The sequence below is a fragment of the Microdochium trichocladiopsis genome (genome assembly GCF_020744255.1).
Source record: "Microdochium trichocladiopsis strain MPI-CAGE-CH-0230 chromosome Unknown B0I36scaffold_4, whole genome shotgun sequence".
Classification (NCBI taxonomy): domain Eukaryota; kingdom Fungi; phylum Ascomycota; class Sordariomycetes; order Xylariales; family Microdochiaceae; genus Microdochium; species Microdochium trichocladiopsis.
The window spans coordinates 227,880-243,580 of record NW_025763547.1 but is presented as its reverse complement, the minus strand read 5'-3'; the positions used below and the strand labels follow the sequence as shown (position 1 = coordinate 243,580).

The 15,701-nt window shown below is 55.0% G+C and overlaps 7 protein-coding genes across 7 annotated transcripts; 3 read left to right on the top strand and 4 right to left on the bottom strand.

Annotated features, from left to right (window-relative positions):
* Positions 1–172: 172 nt before the first annotated feature.
* Positions 173–841, top strand: B0I36DRAFT_347807 (uncharacterized protein; the record flags this gene model as incomplete). The annotated part of the gene is made up of 1 exon (XM_046156608.1): positions 173–841. The coding sequence occupies one exon, from the start codon at positions 173–175 to the stop codon at positions 839–841; it is 669 nt and encodes a 222-aa protein (XP_046013458.1).
* Positions 842–1,187: 346 nt separating this feature from the next.
* B0I36DRAFT_421599 (trypsin-like cysteine/serine peptidase domain-containing protein) lies at positions 1,188–2,462 on the bottom strand (the record flags this gene model as incomplete). Its single annotated transcript, XM_046162187.1, is given in 4 exon segments — positions 1,188–1,793; positions 1,878–2,077; positions 2,157–2,331; positions 2,341–2,462. Coding segments are annotated over 4 exon segments (807 nt in total). The 3' UTR covers positions 1,188–1,483.
* Positions 2,463–6,487: 4,025 nt separating this feature from the next.
* B0I36DRAFT_319745 (uncharacterized protein) lies at positions 6,488–7,261 on the top strand (the record flags this gene model as incomplete). Its single annotated transcript, XM_046153453.1, has 1 exon — positions 6,488–7,261. The coding sequence occupies one exon, from the start codon at positions 6,488–6,490 to the stop codon at positions 6,884–6,886; it is 399 nt and encodes a 132-aa protein (XP_046013456.1). The 3' UTR covers positions 6,887–7,261.
* An 11-nt stretch (positions 7,262–7,272) lies between these two features.
* Positions 7,273–8,544, bottom strand: B0I36DRAFT_319744 (uncharacterized protein). The gene is made up of 2 exons (XM_046153452.1): positions 8,524–8,544; positions 7,273–8,465 (listed from the first exon to the last, which is right to left on the bottom strand). Exon 2 carries the CDS (start codon positions 8,302–8,304, stop codon positions 7,642–7,644), a length of 663 nt encoding a protein of 220 aa, XP_046013455.1. The 5' UTR covers positions 8,305–8,465; positions 8,524–8,544; the 3' UTR covers positions 7,273–7,641.
* A 643-nt stretch (positions 8,545–9,187) lies between these two features.
* B0I36DRAFT_430049 (uncharacterized protein) lies at positions 9,188–10,718 on the top strand (the record flags this gene model as incomplete). The annotated part of the gene is made up of 4 exons (XM_046162521.1): positions 9,188–9,546; positions 9,635–10,261; positions 10,283–10,413; positions 10,692–10,718. The coding sequence occupies exons 1-4, from the start codon at positions 9,441–9,443 to the stop codon at positions 10,716–10,718; spliced, it is 891 nt and encodes a 296-aa protein (XP_046013454.1). The 5' UTR covers positions 9,188–9,440.
* Positions 10,719–10,975: 257 nt separating this feature from the next.
* On the bottom strand, positions 10,976–11,925 carry B0I36DRAFT_240810 (trypsin-like protease-like protein 1; the record flags this gene model as incomplete). The annotated part of the gene is made up of 3 exons (XM_046149793.1): positions 10,976–11,285; positions 11,347–11,546; positions 11,617–11,925. The coding sequence occupies 3 exons, from the start codon at positions 11,923–11,925 to the stop codon at positions 10,976–10,978; spliced, it is 819 nt and encodes a 272-aa protein (XP_046013453.1).
* A 1,910-nt stretch (positions 11,926–13,835) lies between these two features.
* B0I36DRAFT_347802 (extracellular trypsin protease) lies at positions 13,836–14,806 on the bottom strand (the record flags this gene model as incomplete). Its single annotated transcript, XM_046156607.1, has 3 exons — positions 13,836–14,148; positions 14,218–14,420; positions 14,486–14,806. 3 exons carry the CDS (start codon positions 14,804–14,806, stop codon positions 13,836–13,838), a joined length of 837 nt encoding a protein of 278 aa, XP_046013452.1.
* Positions 14,807–15,701: the final 895 nt, after the last annotated feature.

The window sequence follows — 15,701 nt, the reverse complement described above, 5'->3', positions numbered from 1 at the left end:
TCTTCGCATAACTGGTGTTGTCCGCACAAGTGGACTTGTGGGCCACACCCCGAGTACAAAGCATTCGCTGTCCCCAACATCCTGGCGTGTAGAACCCACTATTACTCTTCCTTCCGTCTCTCGTCTCCAACGTCTACGGGTTGGAGCACAAAAGAAAGCAAGGAAAACCACCATGGCAGATCAACAAGAAGACCAGCCTCCATACCCGTCTTGGGAAGAGCTCTGGGATCGGCATGAAAATGCACCAGGCCAGACCGTAGAAGAGGTCATGGCCCGACCTCCTCTGCCCCGGTTTGCCGAATACACTTACCGCCTCTTCTGGCACTTTCGCGACGACTTCCCAGCCTGCATCTCCGTCGCCCTCGTCGAGCGGGTCGAAGAGGATGCTGAGCCATTCTTCAAACCTTTCGAGGATGGCGCCGCTGGCGACGGCGGCACGTGGCACGAGATTGCAGACTGGCCCCTGACCGAGCCCAAGGTCTCGTCGATCAACGCCTCCAGCTACGACCTCGAACAGCTGGAGGGCGATTGGGTCGCTACGCACCAGGAACATTGTGGGGATAATGGCGAATGGGTGAATTACGGGGAGCTTGGCCGCAGCGACATAAAGCCGACCATCAGGGAGAGGGAACCTCCTGATTGGACCTGCAGGGGTGATACAAAGTGTCTCGTGCGATGTTGTGGAGAGGATCGGCCGGTAGGGAAAAAGGGCCAGAAGGTGACCGTGACACCCTCTCCCAGCCATGACTTCGTGACGGTCAAGGACTACCTCAGCAGCAAGTTCGAAACATGTTTTCTCCGCCTCATTCCTACCTCGACGTATCCAGCTAACACTATATAAAATATTGTAAGCCGTGCATCCCTGGCTCATAAGCAAGCGTAGCGACATTATGTATGCGAAGACAGTCGCGCAAGAGATGCCGGAGCTTGATGCTGAGTCTCTAGAGTGGATGACTCAGCGTGGCCCGGGACATGAGACTATACTAAAACGGTGGTATGTTAGAAAGCCGAAAGGGAAAGGCAAGACAGTTCTCGTCGTGCCTATTAATGGCTGAGGGAGTAACATTACGAGCAATCCGACAGGCAGCCCACCTCAGGTGTATACTATGGTTGAAGTCTGGGTGGTCTCTCTCCCACACGGCTCGTCCAATATTTTCACAGAAGTATGCAAAGAAGGCCGGGACGTTATGCCAATGCGTTATAATAGACTCTATATACTGGTGTTCCGAGCACGAAGCCCGCAAATGATATATATAGAAATAGTGAATTGAAGAGGACAATCCCGGTTTGTCTGAGCACACCCACGGGCTAGACACTTCTCCCACCCCCTTCATCGTCGTCAGCATCACCATCGAGTCATGTCATCATCCATATTCCTGCATGATGAAGGGAAACCCCCAGCATAGCTCCTGAGGAGGAACAACTAGCAGCCCCCACTCATCCTCGCCGCGTAGCAAGTCCTACACAAAGACCGAGACTTTGCTTAGGACTTGTTGGTGTTGATCCAGGTGACGAACTGGCCGATGCGAGTGTAGACGCCGTAGGCGTTGGGACGAGCGCAGCCATCACCCCAGGACACGAGGCCGATCAGAGTCTTGGAGGAGTCGACGATGGGGCCGCCAGAGTCGCCCTGGCAAGAGTCCTTGCCACCGGCGGCGAGGCCGGCGCAGATCATGGAGGTGGTAACGGACGAGGCGCCGTACGCGGCCTGGCAGGTGGCCCGGCTGACGACGGGGACAGTGACCTTGCGCAGGGCGGTCGGGAGGGAGCCGCTGCCCTCAGAGGTGGTACCCCTTTGAGAAAGGAATGGCGTTAGTTGTTACACTTGGCATACGCAGGGGTCAAATGGTGCTGAAAGTGGACGAGAGAAAGCTTACCATCCGGCGGTGACAGCCGAAGAGCCAGCGGCGGGATCAGAGCCCTGAGCAGGAAGGGTGACGTAGCCGATGGTGGAGCTGGTCGGGATAGCAGTCGACAGGCGCCAGAGGGCAACGTCGTTGTCGGTAGTGCCACTGTTGTAGCTTGGGTGCACCAGGATGCGGGAGACGCCAACCTGGGTGCCACCAGAGTTGCGGTTCTGGAGGAAGGGAAGTGGTTAGATCAGGGCCGTCAGGCTTTCTAAAGTGCCCCTCGTAGGGTGATGTGGTAAGGCTTACGAGAGAGCCGGCGCGGACGCGGACGGAAGAGGCAGACTGGCCAACGGAGCAGTGGGCAGCAGTAATCACGGTGTTGGCATTGAGCAAGACACCGCCGCAGAAGTGGGAGCCCCCCTGGGACAGAGAGACGATGAAGGGGAAATCTCCAGCGCTGGCAGCCTCACCACCAACAATGCTGATGGACGAGGTACCCTCATCAACCTCATCGCGGGCCTCGGGGACCGGGAAGGGCTTGGTGGTGGGAGCCGCAGAGGCAATGGCCGGGAGAACCGCCAGGACCGCGGCAAGCTTAGTAAGAGCAAGCATGATGAAGGTGGGGGAATGATATCCGTAGGCGAGGATGAGGATGGCTTGACTGATGAGGGTAGTGAGCTGTCTAGATTCTGGGTGGAATGCCAGGCGATCACCGGCTGGTTATATATCTCGACGATCACGGCTGAGGAGACTACAAGGGACATATCATGATGATCTTCAGGCACAGCCGGTTTGTTTCTTGCGCAGACCCGCAGATCAGCGCTATCAATGGGTCGTATTGAAGCATGTAGTGGTTGGAAAGAGAAGGTCGCAGCCATCACAGGCAAGAGGCGCCTGTGTACTACGACTGCGACCGCGACTTGGAGAGTTGGGCCAAGGTGTTGCCCATGCATCGCCAGCAGGCACGCATCCGCACGGGCTGTGCAGGGCGAACGAGAGTGCTTGCTCGTATGCGGGGGAGCCATGCCAGGGTGGTATTGTATGGGTACGTACAAGAGCCCAGAACCAAGTACCGAGAGGATCAGTGAACTGACTGACGGGAAGGGTAGTTGCTAAGCATTCTGCTCTCGAAGAACCTTGATGGGGGAAATGCTACAGGGCAGCAAAGAACCTCGAGCCCTGCAGCGCCAAGCCGAAGGGAGGTCACGATCAACCGCCGGTAATCGGCCGACAGACAGGACTATTATGTTGATTCGCGCGAGGCGATTAAGCTCTTGGACGAATAGAGGTGCATGCATCGCAGGGCTCGTTCCTCAGAGAGGCAGGTCAGTCGACCTGGTACCCCTGCAATGATCTGACCTTCTGGCGAATCAGCTGGCCGTGGGACCACCGGGTCGAGCGGCAGTGGCACCCAAGGCATGGGTCTGGAGGGTATTGCCGCCAATGAGCATTGTCTGGAGGGCCGCGGCAGATGTTGCGTGCGGAGGATTGACGATCAACGTTGTTTATTCCGAACAGGGGGCAGAGGCAATAAGCTCAGCCGGCTTCGCGAAAGAGCGCAAAAGGGGAAGTCGAGATGGACGCCCCTGGGACTACGCGCCATCGCGCCAGCCAAGCAAGTATAACAACATACTCCACGTCTCTTCCGGGCAGGTCAAGAGAAGCTTGGCGTTTCTGAATGCTTCGCAAGCGGGATATCATCATCGAGCTCAATGGTGATTCGTGCAGGTGTCAAGCGGTAGCCGTCGACCCCAGTGGGCAGACATCCTTCCAATCGCTTTGGGCCAGCCACGCGGCGAATTTGGGCGGTCATTGGGGTCGTCAGTCGTCACGACATCATAGTGATCATGTTTGCGAACGGCGGCTTGTCCGCGTAGCTCACCACGTTGAGTTTCTCAACCACGAGAACCACCCTGGTTCAATCAGATAATAACTCCTCTCTGCCTCAGTACCTGTATATGCATTCTGTGGCTCATTACAAGACTCAGCCAAACTATCAGTATGCAGCCCTGGATGAGCGACTCCCACATCGAAGTGTCCCAGGACCGTGAAGCACACGGCGAGGTAATCATGCAAACACATGAGCACCAACCATTGAACGATGCACCTGGACTGCTGTAACCGCCTAGTGACCCATGACGGGGTAGGTGTCTTGGCGTGGAGGTTTCGCGGCAATGATGTGCGGGCTCTTTTGCCAGTGGAGCCACCGAACCTGCAAGGGTTGGTGAGTAGCAGGCCAGGCATGCTAATCCGTGCTGCCCCCGCCTGACGTGGCCCAGACCCTGGCCCTTTGTGATAAGCCTGTGCCATACTCATGCCTGCCTGCGGCACTGTAGCATCAGAAGTGGGAGAGGAAGTGCCTGCTGTGAATGATTGCTTCGTAGGGAAAATGCATGATGACAGCCCAATGTGCCAATTCGGGAGCTGGAAGGCGCAGCTCGCAGTTAGATGATGCTTCAGGGCCGGTTTGCCACATGAAGGCATTCAGGAGTAAAGAAAGCTTGTGCGGTACAAGCTCGCGTCAGGGTCACGGCATCAAGAAAGAGCTCATGCACGTGATGCACGTGATGCACCGCGCGGAAGCCATTTAAATTCGACCTGTGTTGAGCGCTGGATTCAAGCTCCCCCTACTAGAGAGAGCCCCGTCGTATGGTACGTATCCCAAGCGTTGATGCTCCAGTGGGGGCATCATGACTGGCCAGAAGGAAAATGATTCCCCAGAACCAAGACCCAAAACTGCCTGCAGAACGCCGTATGCCTTCTCTTATGAAAAACTACTTAACGGCTACTGCCGCTGGGTTGAGTTGGGGGGTGGGGAAGGAGGGGGGGGGAGAGCGCTGCTCAATCACGACGGAACGGGATTTGGCGATATTCATATACCATGGTCGAGCATCAGAGGAAGGCCCAGAATAGACCTAAAGTACTTGAGATATCCTAGATGACTGAGTCTCTCAACGAATTATGTAAGCAAGGCAGCAAGCATCAAGAATCACCACGTCGGTGTTCCCCCTGCGAAATCCCCTCGCGCCACATGATCCGTCACAGCTTCCAGAGGTGTGTCGATGTGAACAGCCTTCTTGACGGCAGCAGGCATCACGGTTCCCAATCACAAGAACGTGACCTTGCCCTCGGGCACATCGTGTGGGATAATGGCGAACAATACCACCCGAAGCGATCGTGCTCCAGCGAGCCTCTGCACAATCCCTACAGAGCTCTTCGAGCAGATCCTCACGCATCTCCCTTTCGACCACTCTACAGTTCAGGCACTGCGCCTCGTCTGCCCCCGCCACGACGAGCTCATCTTGCGCCGTCTCTTTCGGCGCATCTCCATATCCGCACTCAAGCGGTCCCGCGAGACATTCCTCAACATCGCCTCCCGCCCACACATCGCCAAGCACGTTCGGGAGCTAGTATGGTTTGACCTCCCCGGCACGGTTCTCAGCAAGCGCTCGGAGCATTCAATCCGGAATGCTTCAGTCGACGACGTAGATTCGCAGGACCCAGAGCACTCATGGGAGGAGGCCGACCACCGGGCGACAGAGCGCGCGCTACACGCCCAAATGGCCCAGGCGTGCTGGATGAAGAGCTACGGCAGTCAGAGTGAGGCCGCTGAGGACCCCTTTGCGAGTGAGTGGCAGAACGTATTTGATGAGTTTTGCGGGTGGTTTTTGCCTGCCCTGAAAAATATGCCGCTGCTGAGTACGGTCGTGGCGCACCGGGTGGACCTACACATAAACAAGAAGCCGGATTCTCTACCCCGTGCAAGCGTCGTGTACCGCGACGAGACGATCCAGTCGATGAGGGAGGGGTCGCCGAAACTGCCGGTACGGCACGGGGCTCAGTCAAGGCTGTTTCTCGACCTTATCCTCTGGAATGTGCAGGTAAGGGTCATCATGGGCAGACAAGGCGAGACCGGGACCATAGAAGGGCACTTTCAGATTACGGCCCCCGAGCATAACCCTTCCAGCTTGCGGTGGCCGTTGTGGAGGGCACGATGCATACACCTCGACTGCCTCCCGCGGGGTTCTTTTGCTAAGTTCAGGTCGGTTGTGCTTAAGCCGGATCGAGGTGACAGCGCAACGATGGCTCGAGTGCTGGCTTTGCTAGCGGCGGATAAGCCTTTGAGGATAAGGCTACGGGGCTTAAAGCTGCTGAATGGCGGCGGACTCGGGTTCGAGCACGTGGTGGGGAAGAATCTACAGTGGCAGAACCTCAGACTTCTGCACTTGGTCCGCGTGGCCGTGACGGTGACACAGCTGGCCGCGTTTGTTGGGCAGCATCGCAAGACGCTGGTGGGGCTGGTGCTGGATCGGTGCGGCATCACGTTGGGTCATATGGAGGCGCTGGGGAGCCTGGAGCCGTGGTCCGAGCTGACGGGTATCGAGATCATGACAGTTGGGACAGAGACCTGCATCGTGGAGATGGATGCCTTGCTCGAGGCGTTGCGACATGGGCGCATGCACTCTGCCTTGTGGCATGCTGCGTTCCCAGACCTCTATATGCCCATGGACACAATGATCAGCACCACGCCAGACCAGACTATAGAGAGGGTGTCGACGGGGATACCGGCTGAGACGAAAGTCACCATGTTCTTACAGCCCTATCGATTCGCACAAGCGGCCTTCTCGCAGCGGTGGATGTGGGGGAGGGCCAACGGACAAGGTCCTGTGTATTACTGGTCTGTCAAGGAGCAGGGCAAAGGCGAGCCGACGACGGTGTGGCGGTTCACGCATAGGCGAGGGAGCGACGCGCAGCAGGAGGTGCGTTATGGCGACAACCCTCGGGACTTCTGGGAGGGCGACTGGGACGAGGACCGCGAGGGCGACACGGCTGAGGCGACGCCCTTCAGCCGCAACTTTATAATGCACGACAAGGGAATATGGTCCGGTTGGAATTGCCGCTACAACCAGAGCAACAACGTGCCCGAAGGTGCTACTGAGTTCACAGACGAGGCCAGGAAGGAGCTCGTCGATCTCGGACTCTGGGAAGAATATGAAACGAAGGTGCGAGTACCATACAGTTTGCCGTCTCACTAGACGCTTGCCATTTTCGCGTTCCCTGCTCGACCACGCCATCCTCCCGCCACGAGTTATGGCGTTATCCACACCGAAGCTGCGTCGTTATCCACGCGGGTCTCCCCCGACGTCCCTTCATAGTCGCCTCGCCTCGGAGGACGCCTGGCTAGGACAACATTGTGTGGAGCGCTTTGGTCACGGGCCTCTCCTTTCAAGATGGCGTAACAGTATACAGTGTTTTTTGTTTGTTTGAGAATGTGACTGGAGTGGGTGCCCAAGCGCGGCCGTTGCGCGCCCGCCTCGCGTCACGCACACAGCGCGCAAATATCTACTGCACCACGAAGCATCAAGGTGGCTGCTTCTGGGAACATTGCAACTCTTGAACAGAAGCCGCAGTCGACGTTGTGGACGATACCTGCTACCGGGTCCCGTGTAGATGCAGAGGGTCTCTGAAAAGTGACAATGTCCACGAGGAGGAGTTCGTGTTGCCGGTGGTGGTGTTGATGGTGTCGTTGTCGCCGTGCAGAAACGCGAGGGCGTCACACAAGCTGCTGGCGCGATGATGATACATTGCTGCGTGCCTGTTGCGGCAGGCAGGAGAACCCTCTGCAAGTGCCGAAAACTCACCACCTCTAGTGGATGACCCAGCTCAGGCATGCCATACATTTCAGATGAATACGAAACCCCACACTCTACAGAGGTTGTGATGACCAGTTGGTCAAAGATGCTGCCCCAGCGGTTTTGTACATAACAAAGTGACTTGGTTACCATCATCATCATCGCAGCGCCTTGGAACGACCAGTGCCCCATTTCCACACACAACCCCCAAGCAATACGTCATCCCCACGAAGTCCTCTCCATCTGTTCGTCGACACCACAAGATCAACGCACCCCTCCAGCAGGAATCCCCATTTGCGCACGAACCCGTCGCTGGCCTCCCAGTTGTGCGCGCTCCACGGCCGATCGCCCCAAACCACCAGTCCTCGTCGTTCGGGGTCGTCCAAACCATCATACACGCCTTTTCCGAGGTCATGCGCAAGGTCATCTAGGTCAAGGCGGTGGGCATGTAGAATAATGTTGTCACGTAGCTGCGGGATTGGAATTGCTGCGAATATGTTGAACCAGGAAACCGTCGCTGGTTTCCGTGAAGAACTGGATGGTGGCTCCGAGGTGTTGTTGTTATTGAACTGGTGCTTTGGAGGATGGCTGCGCCGCTCTAGCTCGAGGCTGGTTGGATGCAGGTCGCGAGGCAGCTGCGAGGTGTTGGGCAGGCTTGCAGGTCGAACGCCGAGTGACTGCGGGCAGCCCGCGGGCAGCACATGGAGCATGGACAATATGGACATGTTGAGCAGGATCGCACGAACCGCATTGTACTGCACCAGCGTGATGAGCTGGTGGTCTGGTACCAAGGGAAACTTTAGTTCTTGAACAAAGTCCATGGCGTCCGGATTACAGTGTCGAGCCTGCTCGCACGGCCATGCTTGCCTGTCACAAGACGCGGCATAAGGCAGAAGAGGTCTGATCAGTTTAGTAGGTGCTGGTATCGTAGACACATTCGTCCTGACCCGGCATTGGTCCTCGTGCTGCTGCTGAGTGGGCTGTCTGTGATGGTCAGCGGATCTTGGAAGAGCACAGCCGCCTTGTCTCGGCACTAACAGGCCAAAGCCTTCCCACGGGCCGCCAAGCGACTGACTCGCGAGCTCCTGCACTTGGCGGAGGGCTTTGCGCTGGCCTGTGGCACCTTGTGTGAATAGGATGCACCAAAAGCGGACGTTCGTAATGGTGCGACTTACGCCACGCCTGCTGCCTCTGACGGTTCTGAAGCTTTTGCCGCTCCCCTTTACTCAAGGCCGCGTCGGCCAGGTCTACACGGCGCACGGCTTGATGAGTGCACAGGACAAGGTTCTGGGATGGGTGAGGCTTACTGGTCATGTTGCCCTCCCCCGAGTGACTTTGGCTCGAAAGTGTACAGTGCATGACCATTCGCGTGCCGGAGTAACGAATTTGCTGTAATTCCTTCTCACATGCTCTTGGATGCCGCGGAAAGGATCGAAGCCTGTCTGCGTACCTTGACGGAAGCTGACAAACCCTCCTTAACAGATGTCAGCATCGCACACCGTGGCTGGCTTACCTGATCACTGGAGACGTGCATGGGCGTTACGCGCTAATACCCAATCTGGCATTTCGGGGATTGGATTGCACCGTGTCATCGGCTATGGGCAAACTACGATGGGTCGATGTTTGGCAATATTGCCTGCATGCTCGCGACTCGGCGAGGCGGGCTCACCCTACGTTACGCACTATGGTCCCTTTCGGCGTGTACTGAGGGCGCCTCTGCCTATCTGTTTGAGCGCGCTCCCCTTCATTTGGTAGCATCTGATCGAGATATTGGGCGTGTAAGCAAGTATAGATGAACTATATAAACAAAACACCGCGCAGGGCTCTCCTTCGCAAACTTTTCTATCCCACTCAGTCACAACTGTCTTTTCCATATTTGGACTCCGACCGTTGAAACAGGTGGAACGACCACTTCTAGTACACTGAGAACATAACAGCAACACGGAACAAGGACCAAATGTCCGCAGCCAAGACGAAGACTATCGCCGCATTTGGCGCGACTGGCGGTGTAGTCGGATCGAGTCTTGCGCGTGCGCTCAGAGCTGGGCACTTTGCCAACGCTCGTAAGTTATCTGTGGTGTCATATGAGCGCACCCCTTCTTGGCCAACCGCTTCACGTGGCTAACTCTTGGCCTGATGCACCATAAATAGTTGCCCGCAACCCCGAGAAGCTCTTCAACAGCTTGATCACCAGCCACAATGTGCCTGTCCAGACTTTGGACAAGTACCTGACAATTGTCGAAGGGGACGTCCGTGATCGAGCCGCGGTAGCACAGACCCTTTTAGTGAAACGAACGACGGACAGAGACGATGATGCCGAGGACAATGATATTGCCCGGGACGTTGCGGACGTTATCCTGAGCGGCATTGGTTCGTTCCCGTACTTCCAGTGGAGTATTCGGACGCCATTCCCCCTGCGTGACCCGACGATCACAGAGGATGGGGTTGCCACTATTTTCGGAGCACTAGACGACATTTTTGCCGGTACTTTCTCTGGGAAAAGTGCGGCAAACCGTGATGAAGGTGGCATGACGCGCCGCCGTAGACCTTCAGCACCCGGCAAAAAGCCCCTGCTCGTGGTAGTCAGCACTGCTGGAGCTAGTCGCACGCAAGCAATCCCGTGGCCCATCCGCTGGCTATACAACTACCTCCTGGGACCTCCACTCGCCGACAAGATCAAGATGGAGCAGCTCGTCATGAGCGATCAGGGCAGGCACGTTCAGGACTTTGTGATCATGCGGCCTCTGATTTTGACTGCTGGTGGCGCGACAGAAGAAGGTAACGGCCAGCTGCGGATAGGGTGGGAGTGGGGACTTAGCGATGCTGGCGCTCGGGATGGTCAGAGCCTTCGGGAGAGGGAGCCTGGGCCGGTTGTAGGATACTTTGTCAGTCGCGAGGATGTAGGAAAGTTCATTTTTGAGAAGGTGGTGGTACAAGGCGGCTGGGAGGGGAAGGCCGTATATACCGTGTACTAGCAGTCTGGTTTTGATCAGATCGTCTCGTGTCTCATGTGCGCGGCACATGCCTCCTTGACCTCTGGAAACTATCCAACATCTAGTGTTGACAGGTGTAACTGCGCGATTGGGTACATGCCTGAAGATGGCAGTAGTACTTGACGAGATCATGAACAAAGGAGATGAGAGACTTGTATTGCAGTTCCAGTGTTGATAGAAATTGGTAGAACTGATATGAAACTGTGATATGCTAGGGTGCAGCCAATGTCATGATTCTCTGAACCCTCGTGATTGCAACCACCACGCTTCCGCGCTTTGTGTATTATCGCCGCCAGCTTCCCCAGCCAGAATGTAATCTTGCAGAATCCGGAAATGACACCGATCAGGTCTATGTAGACCTCGCTGTGGATTAACCACAGAGACTGGCAGGCGACAAACCCCCTTTATTCGTAAGGTGTTTGTTTCTCCTGTACCTAGAGGGACCCTCACCTCGCCCCTCGATAGTGGCAACTCTACCCCGAGAATATCGGAAGTTCATTTACCACTTGTTCGCGTTGATCCACGTCACAAATTGGCCGACGCGGGTATAAACACCGTAAGCGTTAGGCCGAGCGCAGCCATCACCCCAGGATACGAGGCCGATAAGCGTCTTGGAGGTGTTCACTAAGGGCCCACCAGAGTCGCCCTGGCAAGCATCCTTGCCACCGGCAGCAAGGCCGGCACATACCATAGAGGTAGTAATGGTGTCAAGTTTATACGCCGCCTGGCAGGTAGCGCGGCCAACGATGGGAACGGTAACCTTACGTAGGGCGTCGGGAGTATTATAGCCACCCTCAATAGTAAAACCCCTTTGAGAGGAGAGAAGTATTAGTAAGTCATATCTAAGAAAACAGGACTAGGGGGGTTTACCATCCGGCAACAATAGCTAAAGAACCAGCAGCGGGATCAGAGTCCTGAGCAGGGAGGGTCACGTAGCCGATAGTAGAACTGGTCCGTATCGGAGTCGACAGGCGCCAGAGCGCAATATCATTATTGGCCCAGCTGTCGCTATATTTTGGGTGCACTAAGATCTCGGAAACGTTGACCTTGACCCCTCCAGAATTGTGCTTCTATAAAGGATGACTAGTCTGAGCAGGCTGATTCAAGCGGTTCTAAGAGAGGAAGATGAATATGACTTACAAGAGAGCCTGCGCGGACGCTGACCTGTACGGGAGTCTGGGAGATGGAACAATGGCCAGCAGTGACAACGGTGTTCGCGTTAAGTAGGACACCACCGCACATATGGTAGTCGTATCCGAAACCGCTCAAAGAGACCATAAACGGGAAGTCTCCGGCACTTGCAGCCTCGCCACCAACGATGTAAATAGACGAGGCACCATCATCAACCTCGTCGCGGGCCTCGAGCACGTCGGACGGCGTCGTAGGTGCTGCAGAGACGAGGGCCGGGATCACCGCTAAGATGACGGCAAGCTTGGCAAGGGGAAGCATAGCAATAGTAGAGGAGCAATGCCCGAGGACAAGATTCAGAGACGGATAAGGGATTGGACAAGGAAAGCTTAACTACTAAGAGTAAGAAGCTACATAGGCTCTAGGTTGAAGGGATAGATGATCACTGCCTAGTTATATATCTCCATACGGATCAGGTTATGAAGACTGCCCTTGAGTCTATTACTAATTTTCTGGAGATTCGCTTTTAAGGCGCCGACGCGTACCAGCTTAGCACTACCCCTCACAAGCTCCCTCTTTGAGGAAGAGGTGCATGTTGAAAGGGCTGCCATCCTCAGAGAGGCAGGTCAATCGACTTTATACACCTATCATGGTCAGACTTAGAGCGGGTCCAAAAGAATGTCCCCGCCAACAAGCACTTTATTGTTAACATTGATTGACGATTGACGTTAGTAGCTCTGAGACAGGTACTAAGAACAACGAGCATAGGCGTCTGGGCGTGAAGCCCTCACGCCAACAACATCTAGGCTCTTTTGCCATTCATGACATTTTACCGCTGAGGCTAAATGGAACATGTGGAACGTAACACCAGTCGAGCCAGTTGAATTTGCAGTTATCAGAAAACGACAAGGAATCTGCACAGGCAGGCCGGGCGCTGCCCAACGTGATTATTCTCGCAGGGGTCCAGTTGTCGGGCCAGCATGCGATGATAAGCCTGTGCCGCGCTCGTGCCTGCCTGGAATGCGTATGGAAGAGGGACTGCATGCCTTAATAATTGCTCAGTGAACAAAGTGCATGATGCGTGCTCCGTTTCGGCAGCTAGGAGCCGTGGCTCCCAATGAGATTATCCTTGGAGAACACATTGCCATATGGAGGCAATGAGAGAAAAAGCCTTCTCAAGTAGGGCTCATGTCAGGGGTACAGCGTTGGCGAAGAGCCTGACATGCATCTGTACCTCCGTCCGATGTTTAACGGCGGAGGATTGTTACGCCACCAATCCTTCAACCCATATTGCCCCCCTCTCCCCACCCTCCGCTTGATTGTAGTAATTACCCAGTCCAACTCAGGCACTGGTCATCTCTTGCTTAGCTAACTGCAGCTGAAATGCCGATGTCGCAACGACTACACCCACAGAATGCCACCCACTCGGTGATCCATACTCGAGATGATCTGGTGACATATTTAAGGAACGATATACTCATGGAATGTGCCTCTACACAATCATCTATGTCGGAGACTTGGTCCGATACCTGCTGATATAACTTGTGGACTATTGACTTCTTCTTGCTCTGCAGCTATTATGAACTCGTGAAGCCAGATCTGCATCTCGAATGTGGGTGCATGTGCCGCAAAACGCGGCTCCGGCCGGAAATCCTTTTGATAAGTAGACCAGGCTATAATGTGGCGGACTGTTTGTCATGGATACGATACCGGGTGCGTTGTCCTCACCTTCAAGCGTGAATAGAGCCACGTACGGCTTTGCGAGATCTTGATTTCGTTTTTGGTAGCCACATACCTCGAATGCATCATCTGCGAGGATCGGGAAGAAGAGAAGTAGCTACAACTAGCTCCATTTTGCAACAGCGAGGGGGTATAGATCAAAACAACACAGATGACAACGACGTGTCCGTGTATAGCGAGCTCAATGAGTACGAACAAGGAATCATAGATAAGCTGATAGCCATATGCTCCTGACCGTAATTTTCATTTTAATCTTGGCAACAATGGCGACGCACGCTTGTACTATTGTAAGCATTCCGCCGCCGCCACTGCACCACAAGAAGACTCGCCTTCAGAATCATCGAGTCATTCGTCGTCCATCCGTATGTACTATGTACCCAGAGAGGTCCAGCGTAATTATCGAGAAGAGAACTAGTGTAAAGCTCCTCAAGCCCCCGATTGATGTAGCCAGGTAGTCAACCTCTCGAAAGGGATCGGAACTCGACGTTCCTTTACCACTTGTGGGTGTTAATCCAGTCGACAAAGAGGCCGACGTTAGTGTAGACACCGTAGAGTTCGGGGAGAGCACAGCCAGCACCCCAGGAAGTCAGACCGAGGACGGCCTTGGACTTGGCGTCAACGATAGGGCCGCCAGAGTCGCCCTGGCAAGCGTCCTTCCCACCTGCGACTAAACCGGCGCAGATCATGGCGGTAGTAACGTCCTCTCCCGGATACGAGGCCTGACAGCGATCGCGGCTAACAATAGGGACGGAGACCTTCTGTAGTGTAGCAGCAAGGGTTCTATTACCCGGGAGGGTGTAACCCCTTTTGAGAACGGAAAGTATTAGTCGACTATTTTTTATGTTTTATAGAGAGGGGGTCAAGGGATTTTACCATCCGGCTGTAACGGCTGGAGCGCCGTCGGTAGGATCAGAGCCCTGAATAGGGAGCTTGGAGTAGCTAATAGTCGAACTGGTCCTGATCGGAGTCGCTAGGTGCCAGAGGGCGATGTCGTTTGTGAAAAAGGTAGGGTCATAGTACTTCTCGTGGACCACAATCTCGGACACGTTAACTAGGACACCACCAGAAGCCCATTTCTAGAAATATTAAGTTGTTAGGGCGGGGTTAACAAAATGGCTTACACGGAGAGGTTAAGGCTTACAAGGGAGCCGGCACGGACTTGGACGAGTGACGCAGTCTGGGTCCAAGAGCAGTGGCCAGCAGTGAGTACGGTGTTAGCGTTGATTAGGACACCACCACAGAAGTGGGAGCTGAACGGTCCGATTGGAGAGAGAGACACGATGAAAGGGAAGTCCTTAGCACCGGCTTCCTCGCCACCAACGATATTGACAGACGAAGTGCCCTCGTCAAGCTCAACTCCGTCGCGGTCCTCGAGCTCCGCCAAGGGATTCGGAGCAGGAGCGGCAGTAGCAATAGCCGACAGCACCGCTAGCGCCGCGGCGACCTTGGTGAGAGCAAGCATGATATCAGTAGTAGAGGAGTGGTATCTGATGATAAGGATGGGGATGAGGACGGCTCGAATGTCAAGAGGAGTGAGCTGTCTTGGCTTTGGGTGGAAGGGCAGGTGATCATTGCCTGTTTATATATTTCGAGACGGACATCGGCTTAGAAGACCTTGGGTACATATCGTAGCACTCTTCAGATACAGCCATCATGTTTTCTGCTGACACGCAGATCCGCACATCGGCGCTATCAACATGTCGCATTGAGGCACGTGGAAGTCAGAATGAGAAGGTCGCAGCCATTGCAGCCAAGCGGCGCCTACGTACAACGACCTGGAACGGCTCCAGCCAAGGCGTTGCCGTCAATCCTGGGCTGTCCAGGCAAGTCAAGATTGCTTGCTGGTTACTAACGGGAAAGCTTGTCGCAAAGCCGGAGGGATGTTGCTATCACCCACCGGATAATCGGCCGAAAGATAGCGCTGTTATGTTAGCCCGTACGGGCGAACCAAGCTTTTGAAGGATTAGAGGTGTATACCTCAAAATGCCATCTCAAGCTCGTAAAGGAATAGACATGCATATGTCAAAAGACCTCACTCCTCAGAGAGGCAGGTCAGTCGACTTTCCACCCCTGCAAGGATCTGCGCCAGGGCATGGGTCAGGAGAATATTCCCGCCAATAAGCCCCATCTAGCCAGGGGTCCACGTTGTTTGTTCCGACCGAGACCTACAGCTGCGGACAAGACACTTTTCTGACTTTGCGAAAGAGCGCAAAAAAGGCGGCCGAAGTGAGTGGAACCCTAGGAGTTGGGCACCATTTCGAGGGACAAGTATGCACAACGACAGTCGCTTCGGTCGCTTTCGGTCAGGTCAAGAGAAGCTTGTGGCTTCTAGATGCTTCGGATGCGAGATGGCACCA